Source organism: Eptesicus fuscus, chromosome 3 (assembly GCF_027574615.1).
Source record: "Eptesicus fuscus isolate TK198812 chromosome 3, DD_ASM_mEF_20220401, whole genome shotgun sequence".
In the NCBI taxonomy this organism is placed as follows: domain Eukaryota; kingdom Metazoa; phylum Chordata; class Mammalia; order Chiroptera; family Vespertilionidae; genus Eptesicus; species Eptesicus fuscus.
In genome coordinates this window covers 82,337,179-82,356,584 of record NC_072475.1, presented here as the reverse complement: position 1 = coordinate 82,356,584, position 19,406 = coordinate 82,337,179, and the positions used below count along the sequence as shown (strand labels likewise).

The 19,406-nt window shown below is 38.6% G+C and overlaps 1 protein-coding gene across 1 annotated transcript in view; it reads left to right on the top strand.

Annotated features, from left to right (window-relative positions):
• Positions 1–18,773, top strand: part of EPHA6 (EPH receptor A6) — a 1,030,425-nt gene extending 1,011,652 nt beyond the window's left edge. The window contains exons 16-18 of the mRNA XM_054714059.1: positions 2,407–2,600; positions 17,349–17,498; positions 18,640–18,773. Coding sequence (XP_054570034.1) covers positions 2,407–2,600; positions 17,349–17,498; positions 18,640–18,754 — 459 coding nt within the window. The 3' untranslated portion in view covers positions 18,755–18,773. The remainder of the gene's footprint in view (positions 1–2,406; positions 2,601–17,348; positions 17,499–18,639) is intronic.
• Positions 18,774–19,406: the final 633 nt, after the last annotated feature.

The following is a 19,406-nucleotide window of genomic DNA, read 5'->3' as shown; positions in this document are numbered from 1 at the left end:
AGTGATGATCAATCTGCATAGTACTCTTTTATTAGATAGGATAGAGGCCTGGTACAGGGGTGGGGGCCAGCTGGTTTGCCCTGAAGGGCGTCCCGGATCAGGTGGGTTTTCCCTTGGGGTGTGGGGTGGCCTGAGCGAGGGGCCTGTGGTGGTTTGCAGGCCGGCCACGCCCCCTGGCAACCCAAGAGGAGGCCCTGGTATCTGGAATTTATTTTCCTTCTACAATTTAAACTTTGTAGCCTGGAGCGGAGCCAAGCCTGGGGCTCCCTCCGAGGCTGGTAGCCATTTGTGTTGGGGTTATAATTGAAACTTTGTTGCCTTAAGCGGGTGGGCCCGGCCAGGGTGTGCAGAAAGCTTTACTTCCCCTGTTGCTGGCGGCAACCCTGGCCTGCTCTCTCAAGCTCTATTCTGCCGCCATTTGTTTGAATTTGTTTACCTTCTATAATTGAAACTTTGTAGCTTGAGTGGAGGCTTAGGCCTGGCAAGGGCAGGCGGAAAGCTTGGCTTCCTCTGTTACCTAGGAAACCTTGCTCTCTGTGGCTGTAGCCATCTTGGTTTGGGTTAATTTGCATACTCGCTCTGATTGGATGGTGGGCGTGGCTTGTGGGTGTGTCGGAGGTATGGTCAATTTGCATATTTGTCTATTATTAGATAGGATATTTTTAATATATTTTTATTGATTTTTTACAAAGAGGAAGAGAGAGGGATAGAGAGTTAGAAACATTGATCAGCTGCCTCTTGCACACCCCCTACTGGGGATGTGCCCGCAACCAAGGTACATGCCCTTGACCGGAATCGAACCTGGGACCCTTGAGTCCGCAGGCCGACGCTCTATCCACTGAGCCAAACCGGTTTCGGCTGCACTTTTATATTTTTATTGTCAAGAGAGGGCAGGGGTGAGGTTGAATTGTGTTTATCTTTAAATATTTGTCTTTTCCTCAGTTTTCCCACCTCAAAAATGAGGAAATAAACCCTTTTTCTTTGCCTTTCTCCAAGAGATGATATAAGAAGAAAGGCTCATATGAATACCTTTGAACGCATCATTAAAAAATAAGTTACATAAATTCTGGGTTAATTTTAATGCATTGTTAAGAAATTCCCAAGTGGGTCACATAGTAATATAATCAATATCTTGCCTTATCTACTGATTATATTACAGAAATAAAAATAAAACCTCATCATCCACTTGTTGCTCTTAACTTTGGTTTTTTGTGTGTTTTTTTAACTTTGGCTTCTTTTTTTTTTTATTGTTTAAAGTACATAGTCTCCTTTTTTCTCCCCAATTTACCTTCCCCTAGCCTCCCCTACCCACCCACCCCCACCCCTGACACATGTCCTCACCCCCCTCCCAGTGTCTTGTGTCCATTGGTTATGCTTATATGCATGCATACAAGTCCTTTGATTGATCTCTTACCTCCCCCCGGTCCCCAACCCTCCCCAGCCTTCCCACTGTCATTTGACAGTCTGTTCAATGCTTCTCTAAAAAAAAAAATAATAATAATAGATACAGAGGCAGAGAAGCATCTAACTTTGGCTTCTTATAGAGAGTTCTTTCTCTAGAGCTGTGCTGCCCCATAGATTAGCCACTAGCCACATGTGCCTTTTTAAATTTTAATTAGTGCAAACTAAAAATTCAGTTCCTAAGTCCTACTAGCCACATCTCTAACACCGCTTGGCCACACGTGACCAATTGCTAGCATTTTGAACAGAGAACATTTCATCATCACAGAGAGTGCTATTGGAGAGCGCTGGTCCAGAGAATGCTGGGGCTGAATGCCCCTGTTACTCTGTGGCCTTAAGCTAGCCATTGATAACATTTCAAAGATGAAATGATCTTAGAAGTTATTAGAGGACCTACAATCATGCATCAGAATAATGGGAAGCCAGGAGTAAATGAAGAGGAATTCAATAGGCAATAAAGAAGAAATGATAAATAGAAAAAGAATACACATGGACTTACTATAAAAGGATAAAAAAATTTATTCAGGAATTCAGTGCTTCAGCAGAAGTACATTTTACTTAAAACATTTGTTACCCATGGTTTGCACTAAATGCATCAATCTTATGCTGACTTTCTGATGTCCTAAATGGGTTTTGAGATGTTCCAGCTAAACCACACAAAAACTATTTCTTGACATTGTGATGAAACTTAACCTCCCTTCTGCACACCACGTGTTTAAAATACATATTTTCCTCTCAGAGGGATTAGAGGATGCTATGGAGATTCTTGCAATTTTCCTTCACAACTTTTGTATTTACCTTGTCTGGACCATTTAAATTCACAAGTAGTTTTCATATTTACCAATATGTTGGCTTTTACTTCCTATATAAAAAGGAATTATAACGTAGCATATGTATTATCTGTCCCCCAAAGTAAGAGAATAACCTGTGTTTGCTTGCATTTAGGTCATTCTGTCCATTGAAGAAGGTTACAGACTTCCAGCTCCCATGGGCTGTCCAGCATCTCTGCACCAGCTGATGCTCCATTGCTGGCAGAAGGAGAGAAATCACAGACCAAAATTTACTGACATTGTCAGCTTCCTTGACAAACTGATCCGCAATCCCAGTGCCCTTCACACCCTGGTGGAAGACATCCTTGTGTAAGATGCATAGAGTTGATTTTTCTCCCTTGACAATCAATTTCTTTCAGGCTATGGACAGACTAACAGGGAGGAGGAAGTTTGCCTTGATAACCACCTAGTTGTCTACCTTTTAGAAAATGGTGTATGAGCTATATTTTACTTAACAGCCGCAAAGGAGTGTATTAACATTTTAGAAAATTGTGTTGTTGTTTTTTATTCACAAGAAAATAGGTTCCCCTTTTCTTTTCTCCACATTCTAATCTTTCTGAAATTTTTTATACTTGTCCTGTGTGGGTTTCTGGTATTTACATATCCTTTATTTACTGATCCTTCCTTACTTTTATAAGTAGAATATGTGCATGCCTTCAGCCCCTTTAATTTTCTTGTCCGTTTTATGTATGTTCTGTCCCTCTATTTGAAATGTCAGGCAAGATGGGCAATTTGTGAACCTGCCAGGAGCAAGGATGTTTCCTGCTGATATGATCACACCCAGCTGTTGTTACTTTCCATTCCTAAAGCCAGAGAAAGACAAGAAAATGAAGGCACTCGTATCCCATTTTATAAAAGTTAAGATCTACTCACCTCTCTCTGAAAAGCAATTATAAGAAGGGAGAAAGTAGAAGGAAAAAATAGTATCATCTGTGTCTGAAATGATTACATTTAAAACATTATTATTAAGTTGAACATATATTTCTTTATTTAGGCCAAATTGGACTTAAAAGTAACCAAAGCCTTTCCAAAACTCACTTTCCTGGCTCAGGGGATGGCCAGCAGGATACACAGAGATTTAACTTTAGGTCACAAGTTCAAGTCGGCTCCGTTTTTAGTAACAATAAGGCCGGAGGCTCTTCAAGGACTGCTTGAAACAGGCCTGAGCTCACAGCAGAGCACATGCGTTCACCTCTAAATCACTAATTGGCATCCTGAGTAAAGTGAAGCCAAGCATGAAATAGCCAGAGATTAAGCTATCACTCTAGCCATCTTCCCTAAAGCAGTCCAACCCAGGAAGCTGTAAAGTAGGGGTGGGTGGGAGGTTGGAAGGCCCTCTGGGTTTTATCACAAAAGCTATGGCAGCCATTGAAGATTTTTGAGCAAGAGAATGGCAAGATTACATTTTCATTTCTTAAAGATCACCCGAGGGGTGAGGTAGACTGGAGTAAAACACAAGGAGACTGGAACACAAGGAGACAATTATATATTTGCAGCAATACAAGCTAGAAAAAATCAGGGCCTGACTTATGAAATGGGAATAGGCTTGGGGTCAGGAGATTTTAAAAATTGATTTATTATTAAGCAAGAAAAACAAATGTGTCTTGGTCATTGATTGACTATATAGCGAGAGGAGGAGAAAAAAGAATCAAGGATATCTGTCAAGTTTTTTTCTTAGACAAGCTTTTTGATGCTATTACCACTAAGAAGGGCAAGATTTTGGAATAGAAAGGAGACCACTCTGAGCATGAGTAGAAAGGTCCTATAGGCAGTTATATCTGTAGATTGAAACTCTGGTGAAAAGATCTAGGCTAGAGATGTAGGTTTGAAGATCATCAGCATATAGATTGTAGCTGAAGCTTTAAGTGTAGTTAAGGTAAACCCTGGAGAATAAAAAGAATACAAATTAACAGGAATAGAATGCAATCCTCTGGAACACCAAGATTTAAGAAATAAACTGAAGGAGAGGACAACGGAAGAAGAGCCAGGTAGGTAATGAGGAAAGCAGGGGAGGAGTGGTATCATAGAAGCCAGAAAGGAAGAGAGATTCAAGGAGAGTGAGATCCAAGGCTCCACAAAGCTTCGGGAAGATAAAAGGTGAAGTATATCCATTGAATTCATTTTTTCCCCATATACCCTCCATATACCCTCTTCCACCACCACAACCCCTACGCTGCTGTGCCTCTCCTCTTCCCCACCCCCACAGTCACCAACACTGTTCACTTGAGCAACAAGATGCTCAGGTGTTCATGGGCAGCCTTTGCAAGAGCATTTTCAATAAAGTTGTGTAAGACAGATTGCAGTGGAGGAGGAGTGAATATGAGGTCAGAAAGAAGAGCAATATAAAGTACAAGTCTGGTATTGTTTTTGTTTTTCAAGAAACCTGTCTCTGAAGAGAAAGAGAATTAGTTAGGGATAATGTCTTTATATGTTTTGTGGAAGAGTCAGGCATGCCTTAACATTGAGGAGAAAGAGCCAGCAGGAAGGGCTCATGGAGTGAGTCTGTGTTAATGAAAGGACATTGGCACCTATAAACTGAAATCATTTATTCTGGGCTTCTCGTTATGGTACAGGGTGGCCGGACCCCACAGCCAGTGCCCCCCAGCAGAGCTCTCCAGCTGTTCTGTGGCTATACAAGCAGGCAGGTAAGAGCTTCTTTTTGAAGAAAGAGATAAAACAATTTCTTCCTGCTTTTTCAAGATTATGAATGTTCATCATATTTGGAAAATACTGATGAAAAATCTAATATGAGAAAATACCAAAAGTCAAAATGGTAACAGTTGAAATCAAGATGAGGGCTCCTCGTCTGAGGGCCAGCGGTCTGTGGTTCAGCGGGAGGTGCGGTAATGAGTGCACAGGCCAGTGAATGGCAGGCTCCCGGAGGCATGCCACAGGAGGGCCGGAAGCTGGTGCTTTACATACAGTGGGCAGTTTGATTCAGTCCTCAAGTCTAATCTGTGGGAGACCAAATGGAGGTTTGTGTTACTGATTTGCTGTCCTTGACACAGACATGTGCACTACTGCTGTTGCCCTTAACATGCTTTTCTTTGAGAAACAAAAGGAACCAGTGTTCTAAAGGTATTGTGCTTGAAATTTATCAGCATTGTTTTCCCAATAGCCTGAATGGGGCCCCCTGTCCACCCCCTCACCTCCGCTGCTGCCCACTCACCCTGTCCCTGATCCCAAAGCACTGAGACTGTTTAGGGAGAAGAGACATGGTAGATAAGGGTAAGAATGTTGGGTAAAGAATGCCTCGTTTGTTTCATGCTTAGAAAACTGTGGCACTGCCCCGCGATCTCCAAGTGCCAAAGCCCAGTCGTGTGTCCCAGACTGACACTGGATTAAGGAAATGTGACAGATTTCCCCCCATAGAGCTCTCAGACGGGGAAAGGAGTCTAAGTGTATAACCCACAGTGACTCTTACTAAACTCTCCTGCACTTGTCTCTTCCCTACTATCCCCAAACTCCCAAGGTTCTCTCACACTTTTACACTGACACAACTCTCTCATCCTCTAGGTCCCCATGGTTTTTATTCCACTCTAATTGCTTTTTCTCAAGAATTCACCTGAGAGGACTTTAACCTTTCCCTTAACAGAGTATTAAGAGGGGAAGAAATTAAGGCAACAAAGGGGGATGGGGAAGGCTGGGAAATCCACAGCTTAATAATTTTATACTAACATATTGGAAATTTTATAACCTTATGTCTATAATATTTCATTTCAAAAGACATACCCAATAGAAATAATGTTGGGCAGAGAAGGCTTTCATTATTTGGAGCAGCCTCTCTAACTAATGCTGATAGTCTTGGGCCTGACACACTCCCACGGGAGCACGCAGAGCTCTGTGCAGTTCCCGACCTTCTTGCTTTCTCTCCTACTCAAGAAGGTGTGTGGATATATTAGGAGGCATAGTGTTATTGTAACTACAACCTTAAATTGATTGTAAAAAATAATTTTGTAAAAACACCTTTATAATATAGGCAGTTATCCTTTCCCATGTGTGAATTTCATATTATTTTCACTTTAATTTATTCTATAATTCTGCCCTATAATCTCCTTTCAAAGAATTATTTGTATCTATCACATGGTGCACAGCCCCTGGGAGAAAAGGCCCAGTTTGAGGCCAAGGCTACGTGGACAATGGCAGCAGGAATACCTCTTGCTCCCTCTTCCCTGACCTTCATGTTCAGTTTGGTAACTACTCGCAACCCCAAGTCAAGCATAGTCCCAGAGTCCAGAGTTACATCTTGGGTCCAGTAGTTTAGTAGCATAAAGTGGATTGATGGCTATATAGGTGTTCTTTCACCCAGCCCCACCTTCCCAGCCCCACCTTCCCAGCCCCATCCACATTGTCCTACACATTCATTCTTCAACCCCACTTGATTCCTCCATACACTGCAGCCTACTGAGTGCATGTTGATGTCAGCTGGCCAATGCTCTTTCACACAGTGCTGCAGTGTAATAGGAAAATAACACTTTCCTACAATCTCTGCCCCAGATCCCCAGAATGTCATTGACAAAGAATTTTACAGATTATGGGCTCCATGACAACATTAGCTTTAAAAAGGTGACATCCAGGGATGGGCAGCTGCTGATCAGATGGACCAGTCTTTGATAGTCACTTGCCATAAAAAACATATTCTGTTCAGGCCAAGGCACTGAGAAATATTCTCACTACCTATTGGACCATAGCTAAGGATCTTATAATATTTTAGCTCTTATGCCGAAACCGGTTTGGACAGTGGATAGAGCGTCAGCCTTCGGACTGAAAGGTCCCAGGTTCGATTCCAGTCAAGGGCATGTACCTTGGTTGCAGGCACATCCCCAGTAGGGGGTGTGCAGGAGGCAGCTGATCGATGTTTCTAGCTCTCTACCCCTCTCCCTTCCTCTCTGTAAAAAATCAATAAAATATATTTTTAAAAAATATTTTAGCTCTTAGGAACTGGAACTACCACTTTTCTTTTTTTTTAATCTTTATTGTTGAAAGTATTACATATGTCCCATTTTCCCCCATTGATCTCTCCCACTCTGCCCCTCCCCCCAGGCCTTAACTACCCTATTGTCTGTGTCTATGGGTTATGCATACACGCATATAAGTTCATTTATTGATCTTTTCCCCCCCCCCACATATACCCTCCCCTGCCTGCCCTCTGAGGTTTGACAGTCTGTTCGATGCTTCTATGTCCCTGGGTCTATTTTTGTTCATCAGTTTATGTTGTTGGTTATATTCCACATATGACTGAGAACATGTGATACTTATCTTTCTCCAACTGGCTTATTTCACTTAGCATAATGCTCTCTAGGTCCATCCATGCTGTTGCAAATGGTAAGAGTTCTTTCTTTTTTACAGCAGTATAGTATTCCATTGTGTAGCTGTACCACTCTTTTTTAATCCACTCATCTGCTGATGGGCACTTAGGCTGTTTCTAAATCTTAGCTATGGTAAATTGTGCTGCTATGAACATAGGGGTGCATATATCCTTTCTGATTGGTGTTTCTGGTTGGGATATAGTCATAGAAGTGGGATCACTGGGTCAAATGGGAGTTCCATTTTCAAATTTTTGAGGAAACTCCATACTGTTCTCCACAGTGGCTGCACCAGTCTGCATTCCCACCAGCAGTGAAGGAGGGTTCCTTTTTCTCCACATCCTCTCCAGCACTTGTCATTTGTTGATTTGTTGATGATAGCCATTCTGACAGGTGTGAGGTTGTACCTCATTGTCCTTTTGATTTGCATCTCTCCAATGATTAATGACTTTCAGCATTTTTTCATATGTTTGTTGGCCTTCTGTATGTCCACTTTGAGAACTGTCTATTTATGTCCTTTGCCCATTTTTTTATTGGATTATTTTCCTTTTGTTAAGTTGTATGAATTCCCTATAAATTTGGGAGGTTAACCCCATATTGGATGTATCATTGGCAAATATGTTCTCCCATGCAGTGGACTCTCTTGTTATTTTGTTGATGGTTTCTTTTGCTGTGCAGAAGCTTTTTATTTTGATGTAGACTCATTTGTTTACTTTCTCCTTAGTTTCCATTGTCCTAGGAGATGTGTCTATAAACACTGCTATGAGAGATGTCTGAGATTTTGCCGCCAATGGTTTCTTCTAAGATTTTTATGGTTTCATGTCTTACATTTAAGTCTTTTATCCATTTTGAGTTTATTTTTGTGTATGGTGTAAGTTGGTGGTTTAGTTTCATTTTTTTTTTTGCATGTATCTGTCCATTTATTGAAGAGACTGTCTTGACTCCATTGTCTGCTCTTGCCACTTTTGTTAAATATTGATTGAGTTTAATGAGTTGGGTCGATTTTGGGGATCTCTGTTCTGTTCCATTGGTCTATATGCCTGTTCTTGTGTCAGTACCAGGCTGTTTTGAGTATAGTGGCTTTATAGTATAATTTAAAGCTGGTATTGTGATTCCTCCAACTTTGTTCTTCTTTTTCAAGATTGCTGCAGCTATTTGGGTTCTTTTTTTATTCTAATTGAATTTTTGGAGAGTTTGTTCTAGATCTGTGAAATATGTCATTGGTATTTTAATAGGGATTGTATTGAAAGTATAGATTGCTTTGGGTAGCATAGCCATTTTAATCATGTTGATTCCCACCACTTTTCTTAGTATATATAAATCTAGTTTAACTTTTAAAGCACTTGGCTTCCATTAATATGTGAATCATGAAGGTAGAGAAAAACTCAAACCAGTATCTTTAATTCAGAACCACTACAAGTTAACATTATTATAAAACTGAATGGGACTGCCTCTCTTCATCTAGTTAATAAAGCACTTATAATGCTATCTTCAGTGGGCAATAACTTTCAACAATTTTCCATTCATTTTGAAAGATCTTGCTCAGTGTTGCCTGGACTGTACATAATCAGTACTTGCTAAGTTGTTATCTCTGTGTACCAACTCATGGAGAACTTGTTTTGTTTGACTTCTGTAACAAAACACTTTTTTTTTGTAACAAACACTTTTAATGATTTTTTTTTTTTTTTATGTCAGGGAAGTAACTAGCTGGACAAAACCCAGTGTTGAATTGAGGGATTAGCAAAGCTTTGTGGAAGGAAGACAGAACATTAAGTATTAATCAGGAAGTGTGAAATTTCTACCCATTAGAAAATCAATTTACATGAACTGTTGGCACAAAATAATAATACCAATGTTAACACCAATACTAATGTTGATACTAAATTTAATATACATTATCAATAATCTTACTGTTATTTGTTGATAACCTACTATGTGCTAGTCATTGTACTAGGCACCTTCATCTGTTAGGTCATCTATTCCTTACTCTTATTATCTCCAACCCTCAGATAAGGAAATGAAGACTCGAAGAGACTAACTTTCCCAAAGGTACACAGCAAATAATTAGTAGATCAGGAATTTGAACGAGGTACACTGACTGCATAGCCTTTGTTCTTTCCATACACAATAAACAATCCCACAAAATGCTAAGATTTTTCCTAATACAGCACTGTTTCAAAAATGTGATTATAGGAAAGAGGGTACATTTTTACATTTCCAGATAGGTTTTTTCTGAACTAACCAGACTTCATAAATGGGGTATACTAAAATCCCCAAAAGAATTTGTAGTGGGGCACAACCTATTATTTTATGTTTCACTACAAATACAAGGATGTAGAGTATATGCCCTCATTTATGGGAATAAGTAGCAAATTCATAGTCCATGTTTTCTATTCCACCAAGATCTTCCTGTAATGCTCAGCCACTTGAAGAACATTACTTGGGGGGAAAAATAGAAACTACAACAAAATAGCAAAATGAGGAAAATATGGCAGCCACGCAATTCCAGAATTACATCCTCAGGCATTTTTGTAGATTGAATTTTTCCAGTGTTGGCAAATGTATGCTTTGCTTTTTCCCTTGTTATGGCAGACATTACTAATCATCACAGCACTTTCCCACTGAGCCCAAATGCTACCTCAGTATTCTTCTCAAGGCAGCATTTTGACAACCACTGCTAATGAATTGTAGTTGGCATGCGATACGAAATCTGTTTATATCCCTGTGTTATTTCTTCACACAAATAGGCTTTCCTTGAGGTTCGGTAATCTATTAGTCTGGCTATAGGGGCCATGCACTGGGTACTTGGAATTATGGGAGTATTTTAAACAGTATTTTCCTACTCTGCATCTATCCCTCCTAATGTTCAAACACACCTCTAATTTTAAATTTTGTTTTGAATTTTATTCCTTCATACTTTGCACCAATTATCAGGCTTTTAGGAGAATTAAATAATAATATCAATAAAAAATCCTGAAGACTTTCTGAAAATAAAAACTGACAAAAAATAATTCATGTTTCCAATTTAACACTGTGGAGCATCACATTGTTTGGAACAAAAAGATATTGCCCAGAAGCACAAAATAGTCACAAGATAAATGGCATGGTTCTATGGATTTTTAGAATATTTAGAATAAAATTAAACTTTAAAATGTTAAAAGAATATCACAGTTCTTTCATTAACTTATGTTCAGGTTGACTGTTAGGCCTAATTGTAGAAAGGGCAATGTTTTTTCTTCATTCAAAGGTTAGATAGGTAGTATATGTATCAGGATATTACTTTATGGATAAACTAAATAGTGTAAAGTGTAGTTCCTGAGTCATGAGAGAGAAACTCATGTAAAAGCATTGATAGTGAATAAGGTAAATGCTGATTTTGTGGTCCAGTAACCCTGTGCTACCTCACTCCACCTTTAACTGTCTTTCCCTCCACTCTGAAACCTATAAAGACAGAGATAAGCAAACACTTTCACAATACAAGAAGTACATTAAGTAAAAAGCATATTTTTTAATAGACTGTCTGTTACATCAATAAGCACTCTTCTAGTTAATAGAATTAAATGAGAATAGATTATTCAATATGAATCAGCCATTCTGTCATGGATCATACTTTTTTATAAAAAAAAATCAAGACTAAATCATCATTTATTTTATGAATTTCTGTAATACTTTCAGCATTGTGCTAAGGCCTACAAAAAATAGAAAGATGTGAGATATTGTTCCTGCTATCAGGGACTTTTAACTTCATCTTAAATTTTTTTTCTTTCTTATGGATTTTCCCTAAAGAAGTACATCAACTGAAGCAAAAAGATACGTGCTTTAAGACCGAATAATCATCTATAATAAAAGAATGTTGTTAGCAATCTAAGAGTCTAATTTTAGGGAATTAATAATTATTAAGCATTAACATAAACTATTATACATTCATTTGAATAGTAGCTATGAAGACTGTTGAAACATGCAAAATATTTATAAATATTTGAAATAAAGTGAATATAAAATAGAATGGATCTTCTCTGTACAGTTCTGATAACCATATATAAATGTAAGCCGGGAAAAAGATGTTATGTTAGAGTAGTAAGGGGAGAAAAGCCTTTAAGCTTGTAATGAATGTAATGATTTCCTATTAAAACAAGATATTACCTTGCAATAGTGCTTCTCAAGCACTAATCTTGAATCATTTTAATAGCTCTATTACTATTATATTTACATGATGAATATAAAATGGAAAACTTTTGAAGATAAAAACCTTCTTGCTTTTTTAAACTTTGTTTTTCAATTACAGTTTATATTCAACTAGTAGCCCTGCGCACGAATCCGTGCACCAGTAGCTCTCTGTGGGGCCTGGCTGCTCCGCGCCCACTGCCCAGAGGCTCTCCGCGGCCCAGAGGCCCATCCGCGGCTGGGCACAGAACGCTTGCCTCGTCACCAGGGCGACGACCTCCCCCCTTCCCCAGCTACTCCATGCCTGCTGCCCAGAGGCCCTCCGTGGCCAGGGTGGAACGCTTGCCTCGTCACCGCAGCGACGAAGCAAGCATTCCACCAAGCCAGTCATGCTGCCCGCTCTCAGTGGCCACCCCCGCCCCCAGGACTGGGGGACTCCAGCGGGGCTGAGAGGACTGGGTGCCGCCATCTCGTGGCTATGGGTGGCACCATCTTTGTGATGGCGTGACAGTTAATTTGCATATTACTCTTTTATTAGATAAGATATTTTGTATTAGTTTCAGGTGTACAGCATAGTGGTTAGACAATCATATACTTTACAAAGTGTCCCCCCTTCCCTGATACTTCACATACCCACCTGCACCACACATAGTAATTATAATATTACTAGAGGCCCGATGCATGAAATTCGTGCACTGGGGGGTAGTGTCCCTCAGCCCAGCCTGCACCCTTTCCAATCTGGGACCCCTCAGGAGATGTCTGACTGCCGGTTTAGGGTTCAGGCCTAAACAGGCAGTCGGACATCCCTCTCACAATCCGGGACTGCTGGTTCCCAACCGCTCGCCTGCCTGCCTGATTGCCCCTAACCATTTCTGCCTGCCAGCCTGATCACCCCTAACCACTCCCCTGCCAGTCTGATCAATGCCTAATTGCTCCCCTGCCCGATTGCCCCCTACTGTCCTCCCCTGCAGGCCTGGTGCCCCCCAACTGCCCTCCCCTGCCAGCCTGGTCACCCCCAACTGACCTTCCCTGCAGGCCTGGTGGCCCCCCCAACTGCCCTCCCCTGCTGGCCTGATTGCCCACAACTGCCCTCCCCTGCCGGTCATCTTGTGCGAGCCTCTTGTGACCACATGGGGACAGCCATCTTGTGCAAGGGAGTGATGGTCAATTTGCATATTACCTCTTTATTATATAGGATTGACTATATTCCCTATGCTGTACTTTAAATCTCTGGACTATTTTGTGACTATGAATTTTTAGTATTTAATCCCTCCCCCATTTTCATCCAGTCCCCCAACACCTCTCCCCTCTAGCAACCATCAGTCTATTTTCTGTGTCTATGGGTCTGTTCCTATTTTGTTTGTCTGAAAAATATATTTATATATCTTCTTGCTTTTTAATGACAGTTTTGATACCTATTGATAAACTATCAAAGAGCTTTCTAAATTAAAAGACTAGTACTATCATCAACTCAAAGGGCTCATTACAATAAAAACTTATTTGCTGTGTCAGTACTATTATTTCACATATTTAGATGTATTGAAAGTATATATTTATTGCACCTTGAACTGTATCATTACCTACTAGCCTTTTCCCTAATATAAATTGATCATAATTTATACCTGGGATTTCCTAATGCTGCCCCCTCCTTGATTATCTGAGGAAAGCAGTAGACCCTTGACCTTCTGTTCTACAATATGTGCTTTTTTAAATGTGAGCTGCAGGTTTTGCTGTGAAGACATTTCTCAGGTGGGCAGCTCACACTAATCACAAAGAACAGAAATTTCTAAGCACTCAGCAAATAGCAGACTGAATTTATCATTGTACATGGTTGATAAGAAAGGGCATTTATTGTTTATTAGGTAATATTCCTGAGAATTCATGTGAAGCTGATGGTACCCAGCCCTCAAAGCCAGGAAACAGGCAGCATTTTTCAACTTCATTATAAGAAAAGCTGAGAGAAGAGTTATTGCACAGGGGCTGTGAACAATGAGGGGTCTCTGACCTTACTAAATCAATTGCCAATGCAGTCGTATAAAGGCCAAAGCGTAACTAGGTTACTCGAGATATGTGGAGAGAAAGGGGATTACGGTATTGAAACATCCTGGGAGCAAATAGTGGATGCTTTTCAACAGAGAAATAGGCCATTTAAGTCATTTAGTATACAGTATGTCCTTCCATGACCTTTCTATAGTAAGGACATAAAATTAGCAAATTACATTTCCACTCACCAGTTATATGAAATTGTGAAAACTCAGGCATTAATCCAGCCTCATCTCAGGAGAGAGAGAAGTGAAGTCATCCGACTATGCCTGTGCACCAAGAATGGGGGGAAGTATGAAAGGAAAGTCACTGGAATACATTCTTTCATTTTCTTCAGGTTCAACAAACTTCTTTGACAAGTAATTAAAAGATATAAGAGCCAGATTATCTTAAAACAGGATATTAGTTTTCTAAAGGTGTGGTTTTATTTGTAGTAAGCAATAAGAGTACCCTAGACATTTTGATATTTGAATTCAGTGATGTTACTACAGCAGTATTCTCTAAAGTATGTTCCATAGAAACTGGTCAGATAATTTAGGAAGACAGTGCAGAAGCTATTCTGAATTCTCTTATGTATTCTCACTGGACATTTGAATAAGGAAGATGCTGAGAAATGCCACAACTAAAACCCTGATTAACTCTGTTTTCTATGGAGGCCTTTATTATTTTGTATTTATATGTGAATTTTTATTTGACAATATAAACACCTCTAGGAAATGAAGAAATATAGCAATAATTAAAGTATTTACTGGTAAATGCTATAATAGCTTTTAATCTTTGGACATGACTAATCTTTGTTTAGGGTCAAATCATGAATTACTCTAATATTTAGAATGAAACAGCCCACAATCAAGTAGCATTGCAGTTTACAGTACAGAAGAGAATGTGGCATAGCGTCTAAAATAGGAAATATGGCCTGGCCAGCATGGCTTAGTGGTTGAACATCGACCTATGAACCAGGAGGTCACAGTTTGATTCCCTGTGAGGGCCCATGCCCAGGTTGAGGGCTCAATCCCCATTGTGGGGTGTACAGGAGGCAGCTGATCAATGATTCTCTCTCATCATTGATGTTTCTGTCTCTCTCTGTCTCTCTCTCCCTCTCCCTTTCTCCCTGAAATCAATAAAAATATGTTTTTAAAAAATAGGAAATGTGATAGATTTGAGAAGCAGTAAAAAGCACACAAGTAACTGTTAAGCGTAACCATACTCATATGGACTAAAGTGTCACAAGATACATGCATTTAGTTTATGTAAATTCCAATTATATATAAAGAACAAAAGCCCCTGGATTAGCCTATCATCTCTCTTTTCCCCAATCCCCACCTTCAACTAGACCCCAGTTTAGAAAAAGGGAAGTCAATGTAGCAATTAAAGAAAAAAACAGCCGAAACCGGTTTGGCTCAGTGGATAGAGCGTCGGTCTGTGGACTGGAGGGTCCCAGGTTCGATTCTGGTCAAGGGCATGTACATTGGTTGCGGGCACATCCCCAGTAGGGGTTGTGCAGGAGGCAGCTGGTCGATGTTTCTAGCTCTCTATCCCTCTCTCTTCCTCTCTGTATAAAATCAATAAAATATATTTTTTAAAAATGAATTCTAGGCCTTTAGGAGGAACTCTGTCCTGAACAGTTCCAAGGGGCACCTTTCAGAGTCTTCGGGAGTCATACATTACAACTTGTATGACCATGCATAATGTTTTTGGCTTTTATTGCTTCCACACACCCAAGTCCTGGTCATTTAAGGATAGTTGAAAAGATTTTAAGGGTAATTTTTATAGAGATTCTCTTCTGATTTTTACCTTATTCACTGACCTTAGAACCTAACTCCCACTCCTATAATTTTTAGCAGAACAATACCAGGGTTACACAGCAGGCATATGCCATTCTGTTCATAGTGGAGGTATTCTTATTTCACGTGGTTTAATCATATGTGCTCATATACTATTAGTTTCTAGTTAAAGCTGAAATAGTTCAAATATGAATGTAAAAAACATTATAATGAAATATTCCAAATGTGAATGCTAAAAACTATGGCTCTAGTTAGTTTCCATAGACTCTTTCATTCTTTAATTTTATAAATAACTAAAAGCAAAGTAAATGAAAGTTGGATTAATCTTCAATATTCTAATAAAAATAATTCAGAGCTTCACTTCTAATGGGAAAGGCTTGTATTACTTAGAAATTATTGATTTTACTCAAACACCAATCATTAAAAAATTGTTACTGCTTTACTATGTAATATAGATTTTAGACCTAATAATTTTTAAAATTATATATTTATTACCCTAAAGGGCTAATAACATGCTTGTTACTATAAAAGAACTTTTACTATCATGTATTTTTTTAAACTACACAAAATATTGTTAACCTTAATTTTCATGTTATTTGGTAAGGAGAATAATATAGTTTATTGTCAGAATGGCTTAAATACATAATTCTGAGTTATTTTTATTATAATTTCTAAAGTAAATTCCATTTTATTCTCTCCGTCTGACTTTAACTTATATAAAACTAATTTACATATATACTATATATGTATTTACATACACATATTACATACATAATGTGTTTATATATGTATATACACACATCCCCTAGCCTTCCCAAAATAATACCTTTACATTATTTTTGTATTAAAACTATAAGACTATTCCCAACGGCAATGCCCTATGCATCAGATTTGAGAAACAAAAATACAAATTACTGTATCACTTACTTTAAAACTCATCAATGCTGGATTCCTTTTTCTTGTTAACCCAACCTTGCATTGATTTTGCTTAATTTTGTGCTTTATTAATATCTGTGCTTTGGACTATATTATCCTATGCTTGATGTATATAAACCTCATTCATGCAATTGACAGCAGAGATTACTTTTTAATAAATAATAAATTATTGTTGAATGTTTGAGAACAAATAAATGGAAGCTCAATCAATGAATTTGCCATAGAAAAACAGAAGGGACTACCATAGCAAATGTGAAAAAGGCAAAAGGGCATTTTTTAGATTCAGCGGCAGATAAAGTGTAAGAGTGAACAGCAGCCTGTGGCTAGTTATTCTTCTTGTGGATATTCCCCAAATTTGAAAACATAATTTTATGCAAGAGAAAAAAGTAAAAGGAGTTGCAAGATGTGAGTTTTCTCATGACATATCAAGTATAAGACCCAGTAGTATCAAAAAGCAGAAGAAGACAAAAAAAAAAAACCAACTTGACAAGAGAAACTGAACAGGTAAAAATGGTTGATTGAATATGATGGAAATTAGAGATTTTTTTAAATGGAGGGTGGAAACATCTATAATAATAAAAGCGTAATATGCTAATTAGACCGGACATCATTCTGGACGAAGCCAGGGCCAGAGGGAAGCCCAGGTCCCGGGTGCCAGAGGGAAGCCTGTGCTAGCAGGCGGGGGAAGGAAGGCCTACGCTTGCATGAATTTCATGCATTGGGCCTCTGGTTAGATATAAGATTACTGTAAAGGAAAAAAGAAAGTTGGCTATTTTTTGCTTTATCTGGCTTTAAATGGTCTCCATGGTTTCTTTTCCTTGTAGAATGCCGGAGTCCCCTGGCGAAGTTCCTGAATATCCTCTATTTGTCACAGTGGGTGACTGGCTGGATTCTATAAAAATGGGGCAATATAAGAATAACTTCATGGCTGCAGGGTTTACGACTTTTGACCTGATTTCAAGAATGAGCATTGAGTAAGTGGCACTAGGGTTATTACTGGGTTTAGATGCTCCACCCAGGGGATTATAAAGTCAAGTACTGTATCAAGAACACCATGGTTAAACTGCCTTTCCTAAGGCTACTAAAGCATTCCCACATCTTTCCCCACCATTTCCAAATACCGTTCTAGTGGAAGTTGGACATTGCACTTTTAACTACTATTCTTTAAAAGAATGTATTTTATTCAAATCGCTATTTAAAATTTTATAATTGCTAAAATGCATGTTAGGCTTGTTCACATCATAGACTTTACATCAACATGGTTTTACCCTGGTAAGTTATTTATTACTCATATATGCTCATCTTATATACTAGTAGTCAATTCCTGTTTCTTCATCAAATGTAATAATTGTAATAATACAATATTATCATGTCATTTCAGATTTCCTTCTCTATAGTATTATGGCCAGTCATTTTCCCACTGTCTCAAAGATTTTCTTTTGCCTCTGTGTAATAAAAGTGCTCAAGATGTGCTTAAAAGGTTAGATACTAAAACTAGTAAATTGAACCATATGAAATCGCCATTGTTTTAAACTAGTAATGACAATTTCATATGATTCAGCATAATACAATGGCATTCTTTTTCAATCTATTGAAAGATCTGAGAACTCAAATGGAATTCACATTATACATTCCACCCTACATACTATTTTGCTTACACTGTTGAAAATTTTTATAATTAACTAAATTATATATTGTTTAGGGCTATGACATGTCTGAATATTACATTAGTGCCTGAATTTGAAATTTTCCTTAAATTTTAGGTTAACTTGATTTATTCACTGGCACCAGGGAGAAGAAAAAAGTAACAAACTCTTAATGTTCATTTATATATCTACTTAAACTTTTATTTTACCAGTTATATAGTTTTTGGCAAATTTATAAAGCAAATCGGATATGATGCATATTTGCCATATCTCAATGTTTATTTCCTCTCTCTCATACTTCGGTCTTAGATATTCCCCAAATTTGAAAACACAATTTTATGCAAGAGAGAAAAAAGTAAAGAGGAGTTGGCAAGATCTCAAATCTAAATGTTCATATTCTCTATTCTCTCTCCCCCTCTTTCCCTGCCTCCTCTCTATTTCCCTCTCTCTCTCTCTTTCTCTTTCTCAGTGACATTAGAAGAATTGGAGTCATACTCATTGGACACCAGAGACGAATAGTCAGCAGTATACAGACGTTACGTTTACACATGATGCACATACAGGAGAAAGGATTTCATGTATGAAAGGATTACAAGCACCGGTGTTTTGTGCCTCAGCATTTCTATAATGAAAGATATCTTCTCTACTCCCCGCTCTTCTGAATCTCCAAACATCACTTTACAAACTGCTGTCTCCTGCTCAGACTACGGGGCACACACTCTTGTTTATGCTTCCAACCTGGATTTTTAAATCATGCTTCATAGCTCCTCTCTGAATAACCTGCAAATAAAACCCTGGCCCACTGCAGATATCACTACACAATGGTAAATAACTCAGCATGGATGTGTAACTTTGTATAACAGCATTTGGGAAGTGTTCAGGGACTTAACACATAGGAATTTGCCCAAATGTAACTTCCTTAATGATGTATTTAGGGTTTGATGGTAGATGAAAAAGAAATAGTTGACCTTATTTTCATGGTTTGTGATCAAGTAGCTTCCAAATTGACATGCATATTTATTTGTTAGATAATTATATTTAACTCTATGGGTCGTATTGTTATTTTATTTTATAATGGTCTAATTGTTGATGCCTGATGTTATTAGATTTACAGAAATGAGCAATGATTTTATGTAGTGAATTCTTGTCAGGTGTGACTGTGGTGAGAAGGGGGTTATCGGGGAGGGAAAGGGAGAAACATACTGTGTTTTCAGATCTTCTAAGGCTGGGTTTGTC